General features: G+C 40.2%; 1 protein-coding gene across 9 annotated transcripts in view; it reads left to right on the top strand.

Annotated features, from left to right (window-relative positions):
- Positions 1 to 16,803, top strand: part of dgki (diacylglycerol kinase, iota) — a 54,205-nt gene that overhangs the window by 11,407 nt on the left and 25,995 nt on the right. For 7 of the 9 annotated variants that reach the window (XR_010895582.1, XM_067390876.1, XM_067390870.1 and 4 more), the window contains exons 2-4: positions 14,172 to 14,280; positions 16,040 to 16,135; positions 16,615 to 16,689. Coding sequence is in view for 6 of the 9 variants with exons in the window: in XM_067390876.1 (XP_067246977.1) it covers positions 14,172 to 14,280; positions 16,040 to 16,135; positions 16,615 to 16,689 (280 nt within the window). In the remaining 3 variants the exon portion in view is untranslated. Of the gene's footprint in view, positions 1 to 9,758; positions 9,797 to 14,171; positions 14,281 to 16,039; positions 16,136 to 16,614; positions 16,690 to 16,803 lie in introns of those variants that run through there. The other 2 variants (XM_067390875.1, XM_067390871.1) reach the window with 2 other exon arrangements.

Here is a 16,803-nt window from a genome sequence, read left to right as displayed (position 1 = left end):
TGTTTTTGCCATGAATGAAAGGTTTATTTACATTTCATGTGGTTTAGAATGTCGAAGGGTTAATTTTCAATTCAAAATTATGGTTTATGTGGTTTAGAATAGAGATGAATCATGATGGTTGACTAATCGTCCACAACTGACTAGTTTTCATCTATTATTTTGTTTTTATAGATTTCACTTTAGTGCTTAATTTATCGTGCTGAGCTTTAGCTGTTAAGACTGTTTGCAAAATAAAAGCCCTTTTGGGAAAAGTTGCTTCTTTGAATTTCAATTCAAAATTTTAATTCAACCTCCCATTCTTTAAAGGTGCCATCGAATATAAGTCTAAGGTGTCCCCTGAATGTGTCTGGGAAGTTTCAGCTCAAAATACCCCATAGATTTTTTTTAATTAATTTTTTTAACTGCCTATTTTCGGGCATCATTAAATATGAGCCGATTTATGCAGCGCGGCCCCTTTAAATCTCGTACTCTCCACCCACGGAGCTCGCGCTTGCCTTAAACAGTGCCTAAACAAAGTTCACACAGCTAATATAACCCTCAAATGGATCTTTACAAAGGTTTCGTCATGCATGCGTCGGATTATGTGAGTATTTTAGACTGTTATATTGTTTACATTTGATTCTGAATGAATTTGAAGCTGTGCTACATGGCTAACGGCTAATGCTACACTGTTGGAGAGATTTATAAAGAATGAAGTTGTGTTTATGAATTATACAGACTGCAAGTGTTTAATAATGAAAATAGCGACGGCTCTCTTGTCTCTGTGAATACAGTAAGAAACGATGGTAACTTTAACCACATTTAACAGTACATTAGCAACATGCTAACAAAACATTTAGAAAGACAATTTACAAATATCACTAAAAATATCATGTTATCATGGATCATGTCAGTTATTATTGCTCCATCTGCCATTTTTCGCTGTTGTTCTTGCTTGTTTACCTAGTCTGATGATTCAGCTGTGCACAGATCCAGACGTTCTGTCCTTGTCTAATGCCTTTCATAATGTTGGGAACATGGGCTGGCATATGCAAATATTGGGAGCGTACACCCCGACTGTTGGTGTTATGTTGAGATTCACCTGTTCTTCGGAGGTCTTTTAAACAAATGAGATTTATATAAGAAGGAGGAAACAATGGAGTTTGAGACTCACTGTACGTCATTTCCATGTACTGAACTCTTGTTATTCAACTATGCCAAGATAAATTCAATTTTTCATTCGAGGGCACCTTTAAATTTAACATTACGTAAAAAAGCAAGCTGGGTCATTCCATGTCAAATTAACCAAAAAACTTCCCAGGCTCAATTTTTTTATTTTGTTAATATATTTTCTGAAGAAAGACAAACCTAAATAGTGATGAGAGCCGAAATATTAAATTTCATGGATGAATATTCATTGAGTAGTCCACTATTTTGTAGAGATGACAATGACAGTTTTCACCTGAGATTATGGAGCCAAATTACATGGGGGTAAAAATGACTTTAGAAAGATGGCAGCATCATTATTTTATTTTTACACAGAGATTGGAAGGTCTTTTAATGAAATCTGTTGACTTTAGCAATCTTTGTTGCATTATATGTTAATGGTGACAGCAGTTTTCAAGTTTTTTCCCCAAAGTTTGCTTACCTGTAACTCAAGAAGTATTAAAGATATCTTACAATCCTTTTAGATTTTGGCTCTTAACAAACTTGTCTTTTTGTGTCTGACCCTATATGGTGTAATTCCAGAGATATTGGAATCTCAATATGGCTCCAAGAATAACACAGAATGGCCAAATTGTAATGGATCATTTTACCTGTTAGTCCTCGTTCGCTTCCTTTCTAAGTGGGCTCTCGTCCAGAATAATCTGCAAAGTAGAACAGACTTTATTGGATAGTCAAAACAAGTCTGGCTGTGTGAACATTGTCATTTGAAAATTATAGTGACTATACCTGTTCTTCTGGAGAGGTTAGTATAAAGTGGACTTTTGGGACTCATATTCCAACGCGAGCAGTTTCTGTGGGTGTCCAGTCCACCGGAGTCCATCTCAGCCCTGAGCTTTGCTCTTGATGGTGGGGCTATTTTCAGGAGATGGATGGGTCAGATAGGGGAGAGATGCGTGCTTCCGATGCCTCCCCCGCACCCTGCGCCAAACGCTGAGGTTAATTATGGAGGTGTCAGCAGCCAGAGGAGGAGAACAGAGAGAAGAAAGAGCTAGAGGAGGTTTATGTACAGGCAGGAGTGGGCTCCAACACTCCCACATACTCTGCCAATGATGCTCTTAATCTCTCTCACTCACACAAAAGCATCACCGTCACAGTTATATGTAATTATACAGTCCGATCCCACACGCTCCCACTCGCGGAGCCACAGAGAGCGCACGACGCGGTTGTTACGTTAACGTATATCTATAACGCGAGAGAACATTGCATACCATACAGACCCGGTTCACCCACCTCCTGTAAAACTTGAGTTTGTATGTTTGATTATCAAATAATGTTGCTCGGCCATACTGTATGTGGTGTTTTTGTTACTAAACTCTGAAGGGCCGAACTGACTGGTTTCCTGCGATTGTTGTTGTCCAAAAGGCAGACTTGAATGTGTGTGTATGTGTGTTTGTCAGGTCACAGACAGTCAAGGGAAGGACACAGAAACTGCAGGGGGTCTGGACCTCTCCCTCAAAACACCGGGAAATGTGTCACAGCTGTTTCTGTTTGCGCCGCAAAGCAATTGAAACAACACATTTTACATGCGAGAGCAAACCGTGAACATTATTATGTCTGCAGTGAATGTCAGCATCAGAGAAAAAACACTGTGTTATTTACAGCATTTAATAAAGAGCTGCTGTCCTATGTGAGATGCTATGCTTTAAAGTATAATGAATCCATTCATCTGCAGAAATTGCACTGTTTGCTAAGACAAGCATCGCTATTACTATTGTTCATATGTGATTTAAAAAGGCTTCCAACCATAAGTATTAAGTATCTGTTACACTGTTTCTGCTACAGACAAGAATGATACCTGAAATTGTGCCACTTATTGAGTGTGCTGTAACTTTCCTAACTGATCATGCTTACAATATTTGCCTGGTGGATGATAACTGGGCAAAAAATTAACATAGACTTTCATTGAAGGGGACCTGAGCCATATCAAGAGAAGAGAATATCATAGTGACTTGCGTTTGTTTTAGTAGCCACCCAGAACACACTAGCAACCGCATAGCAACAAGATATAAAACGCCCAGAACCCCATAGCAATGCAATAAAATAGTATATGCTAGTGTATGTTGTCAAAAATATTGATATTTCAATATGTATCGATATAGTGTTGTCAAATTTACTGTCTTTGGTACCAAGTCGGTACTGAAATTGTAAAAATGTGGCGATACCAGCATTTCCCCCTAGCATTTTGAGCGCTCTCGAGCAGCTATTGTGTTCACGTGCTGTACAGAAATGTCTGTGATTATCTAAAATGATCATCGCTTTAAAAACATGTTAATTTGCGGTTGAATAGTGCTGGTATTGCTGCTTCTCAAACGGCTTGCGAGTACAAAATTGACTTCTTTTTCATGGCTTATTGTGCATAAAATGTCATATACACAAGTTTTTTCAAAATGTCCATCTTGCTAAGTATTCAGGTAAATACAGTCAGTTTTGGAATGTAAATAGTTGAGAGAAAAGGCATGTTGTGTTACAGTATATTGCATTCATGCATAAGCTCTTAAAGTGACAGCAGCCTAATAAACCTTCTGCAAAAGACAAAGAGAAAATCACTCACTGCTCTTCTTGACTGAATAACTTTTGTAACTTTAATTGTAAGCATTAATCTGTATTTACAATGAAAACTATCCAGTGTTATTTTACATTTGATTACTTTAAGTTCTTTAGTATTTCTTACCTGAATACTACTGTTAGACCCTCCTGAAAAACATAAAGCCATGTTTATTTCATTTGTCTCTTTATTTTGTTGTATTTATTTGTGCTATCATTTACAATTAGTTTATTTGTTCTTATTTTATTACTGACTGTTTACTTGTCTTTTTTTGTAAATGTAGTTCAACAAGTGTTTTTAAGGTATGCTATCAAAGTTGGAATTTTCAGTATCGTGACAATACCCCGAGTTTTGCACAATGAATCACCACTTAATATTTTCTTTAGAAAATGTAAAAATCTATTTCACTTTTATATCTTCTGTCAATTGAGTGACTGAATTCAGTTCTTTTTTTTTTTTTTTTTTTTAAAGATTCACCTTTTTCTTTTCCCCTCTTGAGTCTTTCATAAAACGATCACAAAATGTGTGGCAGGAATCTGGTGTCGCTACGCATGAGGATCTTTAACAGCAGAAGAAAGTGTCAGAAAGCAGGAGAGACTGAAATGAATAGAGCGAGAGGCGATTACCCATGAGCACTTGGATCCGCGTGAACGGCACTCGCCAAAGCCAAACCACCCACGGCCCCTGCACCCGCTGCACTGCAAAAAAATCACTCCCTTAATCAGTATTTTTGTCTTGTTTTCCAGTTGAAATATCCAAAGATTCTTAAAAAATACTTGAAGCTAAATTGTGAGCTAATCAGACTGTGAAAGAGACGAATGGGGAAAAGATGAGGGGGAGGGAGATGAATGTAGGACAGAGGGATGGAGGGGGAGAGCGTCTGTGCTCCTTCATGTGGTGAAGGACGTGGTGCATGTGGCCCACAGCAGCTGGTCTGCCGAGAGAAACTGAAGTTTGACCCTGATGAGGAGGAAAGGGAGAAGGGTAGGGAAAGAAAGAGAAAGAAGCATAGATGAAGTGAGAGTTAAGGCGGAAGGTGAGAAGCTGTAGTCTTGTATATGCACAAAAGGACGCAAATGCAAGTGAAAATGTTACGTGCTTACCAGATTGTGTAACTCCTGTCGTGGATGTGCTCTTTCAGTAACAATGCATTGAAACACAGGCAACTAAGCCCCTGTTTACATCTGGTATTATGATGTGTTTTAAGATTCGCATGTGCACTCATCCGAAGTGCGCACACGGAAAGCCACGTCTCAGACAGCATGCATATATTGAGTTCTCTTTCAAGTCTGGCCCTTGAACGGACAAATTAGCACAAAAATTATTTCAAAATGCCCATCTTAGCGAGCATCATGGCAAACGTAGTAGGTTGGTTATGTCTCAAGTGAACATAAACAGTTGAGAAAGACAATGCATGTGTATCAGTATGTTGGATCCGTGCATTTAGTCTTAAAGTGACAGCAGCCTAATATTCCTGCTATCTGTGTTTTTAATATTAACCAAACAACAGACATGGAAATCACTTATTGCTCTTGACTGAATAATTTTACTATTGATTACTTTTTATTTAATTTATGTAAATTTGTTATTTTACATTTGAAACTATTGTTAGACCCCTTAATAACCTAAAAAGCACTGTTTATTTTATTTATATCTTTGCTCTATTGTATTTATTTGTGCTGTTGCTTGTAGTTTATTTGTTCTTATTTTCTTTATTTTTATTTGACAGTAGTCCTTTTGCCTTGAATATAGCACACACCGACCCGTGCTGAAATCGTGATAACTGTGACTGTCATAAAAACCGAACCGCGAGTAATTCGAACTGTTACACCCCTGGTAAATATATGGGCTTACTCAGATCTTTTGATCTAATGTACAAAATAAGCTCACACATTAACATATGAACAAGGACGGAGATGACGGAAAAATACAGAGAGCATAAGCTTTCGTTTCTGCTCTGACAGCCACAAGACCAGCCGAACGCTGTGAGTGCATGTTAGAAATCAGGAATGGTGAGAGAACAGTGTGCATGGAGTTTTTTCATCTTCAAACCAAACTTGGGTCTTCAGCCAACAAAGTTTAAATCTTGTCTGGCTAGTGCGCTTCCCATAATGTTTACGCGTTAAGTCAGTAGGCAGAGAGTAGGCGGTCTTTAGTAGCTGTTCGAACCCATTCGACCACATGAGCAATGCAATCCGGTTGAATGCGTTTTCGACTACCTCTGGAAATGGACAAGCTCAAAACATTTTAGACCCCATTTACAGCTGTATTTAGTGTCGTCCACTTGTGATCCGATAAACCAAAACACATCTGTAATACCAGGTGTAAACAGGGCCTATAGCACACAGCGATCATCGTTTTCATGATCGATCATTGCTGTCACCTCCGAGTACTGAAGTGCGCATGCACATCACTACTGATTTTAAGAAAGATAAAGAGAGACTGCTGAAGGTTGTTCATGTCTGCTCTTTGAAAACATGCCCTATATATTTATATCTCTCAGTAGTGGAAGGAAAGAGGTACCAAGAGAAAGATTGAGGAACAGACTGTCACATCGCTATGAGGAAAGGACATGAAAACACTCTCATGAGGGAAGGTAGAGCACAGACAGGACGGACAGAATGACATGTAAGGGATGACAGTCATTAGTGGACTGTGGAGGGAATGTGTGTGTCGCAGCGTGAGGCTGGGAGGTGATGGATATAAATATCTGAGCACTGTTGTTTGGGGAGTTCAAGCGGGAAAAGCCCAGGCTTCCTGTCTGACCGCTGTACCAGCAGGATGGGAGTTCTGTTACACATTTTATACACAATACTCTCAATGCATGTTGATGCCCTACTAACATTTATTGAAACACTGTAAATGAATATGGAACTACACAATTAATGCATTAGAAAACAAATGCATTTAAAGATGTTAAACACTAGAAAGCTACTCATTCCGTGAGTAGCACTAGTACACACATGCATAAACATTGTTAGATTGTATCTGCACATGTATGTGTAGTTGTCATTCATATAGTTTGACCAAACGCATGCTGTCAGTGAACAGTTAGTCTGGATTTTTTTTATCATGCATTTCCTACGCTATTATCAGAAGGCGCAAAGTTTATTTAGCTGAAATCACTGAAGATGTGAAGATCATTTATCTGTCAGTGAATCAGGCTTGCTGAGCTCTTCCGTCAGCAACTTCACCGCAGATGTTATCTGGGTTTTCAAGAGCGAACACGACATCCCGAGAAGGATAGCTGTAAAGTTTGTTCTGTATGTGCGAAAATGTCATGTGAAATACCCAGTGCAGATTCCAGTGCCATCTGATCTTGCTATTATTGTTGGAGACAGTATCAGTGAAGAGCTTGAGAGGAGATATGAATCCTGTAATGAAAAAAATGTATTTAGAATACATTAAATGCTAACATTAAAAAGAATACAAAATTGGCCATTTTATTAAAAAACTCTTATAATGTCCTTTCCACCACATAATAATATGCATAATATCATTTGAAATGTGTGTATATGCAGTTTTGGAACTAGTGAGAGTGTGAAAAGTGTTGATATGTTGCACATGAGTTTATTTTTTCACTTTTGGTCCACCAGGCCGAAAGTGTCCATAGGTGAAGAAACACCCATTTATGATTGGATCTGCCCACGGATATGTCCACCTACCACTTCTATTTCTTCCCCATGATCCGGTCACAAGTGTGATGTATGTGCTGAGTTTGCTTGAGTGTGTGTATGTGTGTTTGTGTGTAGTTTTCCTGCCATTGTCAGTAGGTGTGTGTCAGGCTGCAGTGACAGAGCTCAGGGGCAAACGAGAGAAATGTGTCTCCATCCGGCACACACATGAACACATAGTCACAACAACAACATCACAGACATACACATGCAAAAAGACCCTGACCTGAGGGAGTTCAGCCCCAACACATACAAACTGAATGACTAATACCCTGACCACACATTTATTCAGGAAACATTAGCGTAAATGGAGTAGTTTAGAAACTGCATCCTTGCCTTGGGATAGAGTAAGCGTGCAAAGCATTTGTAGTTGCATGAAGGGTCTGAACATTTTTATTTCTCTCCTGACTTGCAACAGGTGTGATGCTGAAATCAGCATGTTTCTCTGAGAACATTTTGAGGAACGTGTATATTTTACAGCAGCAATGGATGGCTCTGGAAGAGCAAGCATTCATTTACCACAGGGTCTGGGAACCTTTGGAGTGCTTGGTTCAAAAAAGCTTGGGAAACCCTGAACAAGTAGTCGCTTTTATCCAGAGTGACTAGCAGTACACTATTGCAAGGACAAAGTCCTCAAGAGCACAATGGTGATCATTCGTTTCTTGTTGGGTTCAAACCAGCAGCCTTCTGGTTACTGTTTCCCACTGCTGGGACTGCTGTGCACAGTTGCTGCTTTGAACACAACAAGAAAGAAGTTATCCCCAGAGGGATTCCTGATGCTTTTATAGCTATGTAATGTATGGAATGTCCCAAATCTGACACACATGTATAAGAAGACTTGTGGGAAACCTGCGTACTGTTAATTTGATAACCGATAACAAGACGTGTCCTAAAAACGAAGTGCTGTTAATGTGTGATGTTCTTATCTAGAACATTTTGTATTGCCTGTTGATACATTCTTGTGTTGTTCTGTTCATCACGTTCTTATCAGGACCCTGCTGGCTTCAGATAAAAGCACAAAGATTGAATTAGCACTAATCACCGATCTGCCCAAGATTCCTCTCAGTCTTGGGGTCTCGCGGGAGCTCTGTGTACATGTTGATTTTGTTACACTTATTACCTTTGGCACATCATTCTCTTGCTTGCGTTTCTTCATCCCCCCAGTGCAGAGTCTCAGATCTTAATCTCTGGAGCGAGAGGGAGGCATGAGAAAAAGGTCTGTGTCAAGGACATCCTGCTCCGATGAAAATGAGGAGAGGAAGTATTGTGTTGTGGAGCACCAGTAGCCTTGAGGACGCTGATAATGCTAAGGCTCAGAGAAGCTGTCCTTCAAGTGCATGTTCGCCAGGGCCCCGCGGGCGGGTAGAATCACAGCGAGCACACTGACCCAGTTATAGAGTTGCAAGGAGAGACTTAGCAAAGCAGAAGTAGAAAGAGAAAAAAAAGAGATTCAGGAGTCAAGATCAGAGACTCGTCCTGCAAGCAATTCCAGAATATCGCTTCCAGATCATTTATTGTCTTCACGTTACTTGCTGATAAGACATGGACAAGGATCATTCATTTTCACTCTTTCACAATCACTAGTCAAATCATGAAAGAACTTGCTGGCATACGTCACCAGGCACTAACTGAACAACATAGATCCATGACTATTAGCCCTTACATAATCAGACTCCTCACAAAAAGCTTTGCATCATCAAAGTGTGAAGTCACCAAATTAAGTCACATCCTGTAGAGTCACTCAATCAGTCTAGGCAGAGCAGAGAGCCAGTCAAATACTCCTTTAGACTAACAGATCCATGGATAAAGTGTCCCTTTGTAACAGGTTGCCCATAGATTGTCTTGCAGAAGGTCATCTTGGGTTACATAATAGTCCTTAAAATAGCTCAAAGTGCTAGACGTGGGGCTGACCTTGTGGTTTGGTTCTCTGGGGGTAACGATGGCAATGATGATTGCGAGAGATTCTTGTCTGTCTCTGGTGACAGGACAGGATCTGACACCCATACACGCCCCACGGTTCTCAGGTGTCCTCCGTCAGGTCTCAGCTATCTGACGGCCTGATGATCTCAGCGCTACACTGGCAGCGGGAGGGTGCACGATTGGGTGTGTTAGGCGTGCTTGGGCTCTAGCAGGCAGCCATGTGTAACAGTGATGTCAGCCTACCTTGCACCGGTGGAAGTGAGCCTTGCCCAACTTCGGATGCTGCTGGAGAAGAGTTGCGAAGCACACCGGTAGTTAGGAAAGGAGGAAACAGATTGAAAAGGCAAAATGGAAGGATGATCAGGGCCCAGAGGACAGTAGAGGAGAACCGAGTATGCGGGAAAGGGCGGAAGCGGAAGGTCACCTGGTACCACAGGCTTCTGGGCTACAGGTTAGTGACAGCTTTGTGGTGCCTTTTTCACTGGTCCAGGTGTTGCTATATATCACTTCAGCAGCTGAACTCCACACTTTTACTTCTTTTCTCTCTGAGATTGAGAGTGGGCGGCGCGGAGAGATGATATCATAGCTGTGTATGTGGGTTGACACCTGACTTAAAGCGTGGAGGGAGTTTTCAACCCACACACAACTACAAAACCTAATTGGCCGAGACAATGGGAGTGGGGACAGAGATTATGATGCTGACAACAAGATTTAAGACTTAAATACACCAACGGTGGCGTGTGTTGGACTGTTGCCATGACTACACAGGAGGGATGATATTACCGCAGGGTGTCGTGGGAGGGAGGGAGAGTCAGTGGCCGCTAAATTGAACACACATCCCCTTGCGTTTGCACATGTAAACCCTCTGTCCATCCCTTCATGTCTGCCTCTTGGATAAACAGGAGCTTGCACGGCAAATTAATACTGGGCGATGATAAATGTCACACACATGCACATCATCCATCTGAAATCTCTCGGTGAATCCAGACCACTGTCAGAGCCCGTTTTAGTAGAACTAATTCCATTATAGCAGTCTCCCTGATTGCTCTTCCTGTCTGTTTCCACCGGCTCTGGTCGGCATGTGGCGTATCCTTTATCTCAAATTGTGTTCCATTCTGCCTGCGTGCCATGCACTCAGTTGATTACTTTCTAGTGATATGTTCTGCTGTCCGCGAAATGACACTGTGTTTACCCAGGACTGATTGTACACCCTAATGTAAGGTGTCTTTAAACAGTGGACATTGTTGATTGATTTGCTTAATGCCATGGAATAATATTAAACAGAAATGCGTTACTCATTTACCTGACTGCAATGGTAAAGAGGATATGGAGGTCTCAACCTCTCCAACCTTGTCTCGGTGTCAGTTTAGTCCAGTTTTGACCATTCAACATTTAACTCATTCACAGGCACAAGAAAGATATGCATGCTTGCTGTGCCTGAAGCATGTGACACTAATAATTCAGTAGTCACGTTGCTTTCTAATGCAAGCCTTCTCACTCAGCTCCCTGTATTGCATATTGCATGTATGTTTTGCATGTTTCCTTCACAGCATTTTGTCACAATGGCCTTTTTTTCAGATGCATGTGTCATCTTATCCCGCAAGAACATTTGTTGCTCTGGAGACTTCTGGAAGAAGTGTCAACATTGTCTAAGGCGGTCGGCACCGATAGCCTCGTGGGCAGTGCATGGACATATAGTGCCGTTGTGCTTTGGGCGATCCGAGTTTGAGTCCCGGCTCGAGGACCTACAACCAACCTCCTCGTTCTCTCCCACTTCGCTTCCTGTCTGCTTACTGTCCTATCATAATAAAGGCAAAAATGCCAAAAATAAATCTAATGAGAAAGACCTTGAGATCTCTTCTGAAAACCTTAAGGAGACATGTTAGATACTTTTGGTAACACTTTAGTATGGGGAACAATTCTCACTTGTAACTAGTTGCTTATTAGCTTGCATATTGGCTGTTTATTAGTACTTATATTACATATATTATATATATCTTCCAAGGGGTTTTTTCCCTCCTAGGACTTTTTTCCCAGTGCTAGCACGCTGGGTTTTTCTCCTAGGGGGTTTTTTCCACCCCTGGGAGTCAGCTGACATTGGCTTAATGTAGCACCATCTTGTATATGTTACATATTACCACGCTTGTTTGTCAGCTTATTTTAACCATTTCCCTTTTTTCTGTGCTTCTAATATGTAAAGCTGCTTTGAAACAATTACCAATTGTAAAAGCGCTATATAAATACATTTGACTTGACTTGACTTATAAAGCACATATTAATGCCTTATTCTGCATGACCATAATCTACATCCCTTAATCCTACCCAGTACCCCATACCTAAACTTAAACGCTACAACAACTACCTTACTAACTATTAATAAGCAGTAAATTAAGAGTTCATTGAGGCAAAAGTCGTAGTTAATTGTGAATATGTGTTCCCCATACCAAAGTGTTACCTTAATTTATGAACTTAGGTCTTCATTTTGTCTCCATTTTAGCATGCTGGTGTATAGGAGAAGCAATTTAGATGTTAAAATGCATGTTGGTGTATAGGAGAAGCAATTGAGATGTTAAAGAGATCTCGTTTGTGATTTTTGTTCTATTCGATGTATATAACATTTGTTTATGTCTATTTGTTGTCATGTTCCTGGCCTTCACCACATTTCGTCACAGTGGCATGTTTTCAACGCCCATGTCTTCCAACAGTGGCTCTATTTTTAGCTCGGAGGGTAAAGGTGTGTGATCCCGTGGCCCCAGCTCGCTTTACAAAAGAGCTCGTAACTAGACTCTCGCTTGTGTTCTTTCTGAACGGGATAATTTTAGATGAGGATTTGAAACTTTCAGCAGGGTGTCAGGTGACCGGCCCACCATTTCCTCATCCGTTGTTCTTTTCACCCCCTGACTCTATTGCTTGTGTCGTGAGTTTGTGTAAAATTATACACAGAGCGTGGGGTCACTTTCAACCTTCGCTTCAAAAGGGACGGCCATATGGCACTGTGTTTACTATGTTAAATACTGAGCCTTTTGGAGGAAGATCAGGTAGCAAGAGTTTTTGAGGAAGGAGCTTGGAGTTTCAGGAAGTTCAATTGCACACTTTAATATGCACAACAGGTGGACTTGCAAATAATGCAGCTGGAGATATAAAACACACATACTACATGATCACTATTATAGCCATAGATTTTTAATGCAGGTATGTATTATGCTAATGAACATGCTAATATGCTGATATATATGTTAATGATCAATGTATTGGCCACATACATAATTGCTCTCTTTGTGTTTGTATGGACAGTTTGTTTTGTCTACAAATGTTATTTTTAAATATCTTATGTTGCTTATATAAATGCCGCCTGTAGATGGTTTTATAATAATGTGAAGCTATTTTTGATTATGCACTTTAATAAATGCCTGGTATTTTGGTTAAAAACTCATTATCAAACTAAAGTCATTCCATGTCAACTCAATCAGAGGTCCCTGGCTAAAAAAAACTTGATTTTGATAATTATTTTTCTGGTGAAAGAACTGGCATGCAAACTTTGGAAAAACATAATTTATAGCACTCCGACAGTAATGTTCTATGCAGTTGTTTCATTAGATACAAATTAGATACATTTCTATTTTCAACATCATTTGTTCTTCAGATATTCCTCTTTAAAAGAAAAAAGTATTAGCTATATGTAAAATGACCCACATTTGATTTTTTTGTGACTACTGAAAAAGTGTAAAATGTACTCATGGAGAAACATTAAAATCCTTATATTTCTGTAAATGAAGCACATTGTGCTATAGAAAATAAGTTTTTATAAGTTTTTATAAGTTTGTTAAAAACCAAAATCTTAAAGGACATTGAGATATCTTTAATACTTCTTGAATTACAGGCATGCAAACTTCTGGCAAAAAACACAAGAAGTTTTTTTTTCCCAATTTTTGAATGGTCACTGTTGGCATATAATGCAACAAAGATTGCTAAAGTCAACATATCTAACTAATAGACCTTCCAATCTCAGTGTAAAAACGAAATAATGATGCTGCCATCTTCTTCAAAGTCATTTTTACCCCCTGTAATAATTTGGCTCCAAATCTCAGGTGAAAATTGTCATTTTGACCCCCCTCTACAAAACATTGGATTACTCAGTAAAAATGCATCTATGACATTTAATATTTTGGCTTTCATCTGTGTTTATGATTGTCTTTTTTCAGAAGAAAATATGAACAAAATCAAAAATTTGAGCTGGGGAAGTTTCTGAAAGTTGGCTGAGTTTGGGGGTTATCCTGCTGTGATCTGTCTGTGATACTGGTATGTGATGAGGCCATTTCTGTGGAATAATGACAGACAGAGGAAGTGATCATACAATACTGACTCATGCAAGCCCCTTGCTGAGACACACACACACACACACACACACACACACACACACACACACACACACACACACACACACACACACACACACACACACACACACACACACACACACACACACATCGTGTCTAAGAACAGCCTTCTCTGCCCATTTCATACCATATGAGGTAGAGGCTCTCTTTGCATGCAGGGAATTATGGGAACTTCCTGGCCAAGCAGACTGGTTAACAGATTGGTCTGGATCATTTTGATACTGGCACAAGGTAGACGGCCGTCTCCTGTTGTGTGTGTTTGTAGTGTGTCCCCAGTTTAGATCCATGATGACTAGTCCTTTTATGTGCAACAGCAAGGAGCTTAGCCCAGATGTCAAAACCTTCAGCTCAGCAAAGTCTCATTATTTTCTCTTGAATGCATTAACTCAGTCTTGGACTGAAGCTATTTGTGGTCACTCTGTTTTGTAGGAAAGCCATCTCGCGGTCAGGCCTCCAGCATTTGGGTCCAGCACAGAATCCCTTCCCTGCTCTGAGCAATGGACCAGCCAAGGAGCTCCGCAACACAGTGGACTGGAGCGTAAGTTCTTCATCTGTCTTTAATTCTGATTGTCTATCCAACTGCATGTATTATCATATATTATCCCACAGAAAACAATACTGGCAGTGCTTTGATGATATCATATGGTACTTTGATATAGACATGGGTCCATATGACTTAAGCCAATAAGTAACCAACAAGCACCCACCATAGTTCCTATAACTATTGCCGGAAGTACCCGCTTTTTGGCATGTTTGCACTGCAGGACCTGGGAAGGATTTTAGTTATAGGAACGCCTTTCTTGTAGCCCTCCTTTTTGCTCTTTTAAATGCATAATGTCTATTCCATCTCCATTATCACAAAACCCAAGACCAGTATTGGGGGTAACACATTAAAAGTAACTTGAGTTATGTAATCAGATTATTAAAAAACAAACAAACAAGCAAGCCCAGCCCAGGTGAGAAAAAGTAATGCAAAAGTAATGTAACACATTACTTTCTATAAAAAGAAACTTGCGCAATTAGTTACTTTTTTTGGGAGTAGTGCAATATTGTAATGCATTACTTTTAAAAGTAACTTTCCCCAAGATTGCCCACGACACAACAAAAACACAGCTCCCATCCTCCAGTTGTTGACGTCGTTGAATGCCGCGAATGTAGAGTTCCTACTGGCGGTGCAAATGCAACCTGGAAAATGGCCCTAGGGGAAATGTTAGTTCTCGGGTGACCGCCATGGTAATTAGTTCCTATAACTGAGCTCCTTTAACTGAGTTTGGCACAGGCAAGTGGCACTAGTTTAGAATGTTGCATTGGTTTTCCCCTTAAAATACAATGTAAGCATAATATATAGTGAGTTTTTATATATTATTTTATATATATATATATATATATATATATATATATAGGCCTATATAATACAGTATGTGACATTCCAAGACTAAAGCCCTAGAAGATTTGTTTTGCACATATCAGCACATTTGGACTGGTGGGTGCTGTTTGCCGTGGGCGGGTCCCGCAAAGACGGTTGGCATGGCAAAAGAGAGACTCGTTAATCCAGGTGCTGTGTGTACAGATGGAGACTGCTAAGGGGGCGGAGCCCAGCGGGACGCTTCCTGTGCGTCTTTGCTGGCCTTTCCTTCCCCGCTAGTTCCCGACGTGACCAGCGCAGCCATCAAACATTAATGCACCTTCCTAAAGCTGCTAAGTGTGTGTACGAGGCAGCGCTAATTGAAGCCTCACAATGTGTGTGATTTGAATGCAGGAATCTGAATGTTTTTGCATTTAAATGCTCAATTGCATATGTCAAGTCAATTTAAGTTACATTTATTTATGTACGTTTATACAATACAGATTGATTCAAAGCAGTAAAAAGAAACAGCATTAATGTTCCAAAGTTCTTCAGTTATGAAACTAATACAGTTTCAGCTGAAAAGCAGCTCTAAAAAGACAATAGTATGATTCAACTCAATTTAGGTATGATGCGAACTCAGCTCAAATATAAAGCAGCTCTACAGAAGATAATAGTGTCAAAAATAGTGCAAAGTTCATCAAAATATGAAATGTTAAATTCAGCTATTATAGCTATATGTATAACTGCATCCATGGAAGTTGTTATAATAGCCATGAACCATCATTTAGCATGAAGGGATTTTTTCATTCTAGAGAGCATTTGATCAATGTTTTTGGTTTGTTTTCCTGGAAGAGCTCATTTTGTGAGCAAGCATGCAGATGTTAGTTTCGAAGCTAATAGACATGGACTAAAAGCCACAAAACCTTTGATCTGATCTTCCTGTGCACAGGAAAACGCAGTGAATGGTGATCACCTGTGGCTGGAGACGAACTGCTCCGGGGATCTCTGCTACCTGGGTGAAGAGACGTGCTTGGTCAAGATCGCAGTGAGTATCGTGTTTAAACAGGTTTAAATGGATGAAAAGAACTGGAGAGAAGTCAGACAGTTGCTGTATTTAGAGAGCTAGCTGAAGGCAGAGAAGAGAGTGTCATTAGAGCGTTTTAGCAGTGACATTTTCTTTTATGAGATAATGTGAGGCTGGTGTGTATTGAAAGGAAGAGGCAGCTATTAGTCTGAGAATGTTCGGCAGGTAAAAGGATTTTGTTAGGCTTTTGTTAAAACGCGGCGCTGCTCTCTGATGTTTTCAAGAGCCTTAGAAACTCTATTATTGCCACTTCAAGTGGTTGGCAAAATCCTTCCTTGCCTCAGAGGAAACAAGCTTTTTACAGCTGAAGATGAGAGTGCAGTGAGAGCATATTCCTTTTACAATTGAATTAAAAGATGCATCATAGATGTGTGCGTTTGCTCAGGCTATTGCTCTATGACAAATCATTGTGTGTTTTGTGCTGTTCGGTTCTCTTTAAGAAGTCGGCTCCCCGGAGGAAGTGCGCAGCCTGTAAGATCGTGGTCCACACGGCGTGTATCGAGGAGTTGGACAAGGTGAGCGGAGACAGAAATATCCGTTTAATTCTCATGCACGTCAGAAATACGCCCTCTACAGATGAACTCTGACGTTTGTCTCTTCAAACAGACATCAGGAGGATAATGAAATGG

This window comes from Chanodichthys erythropterus, chromosome 8 (genome assembly GCF_024489055.1).
Source record: "Chanodichthys erythropterus isolate Z2021 chromosome 8, ASM2448905v1, whole genome shotgun sequence".
Classification (NCBI taxonomy): Eukaryota; Metazoa; Chordata; class Actinopteri; order Cypriniformes; family Xenocyprididae; genus Chanodichthys; species Chanodichthys erythropterus.
The sequence above is the reverse complement of the archived record's forward strand: the minus strand, read 5'-3'. Positions and strand labels throughout refer to the sequence as shown.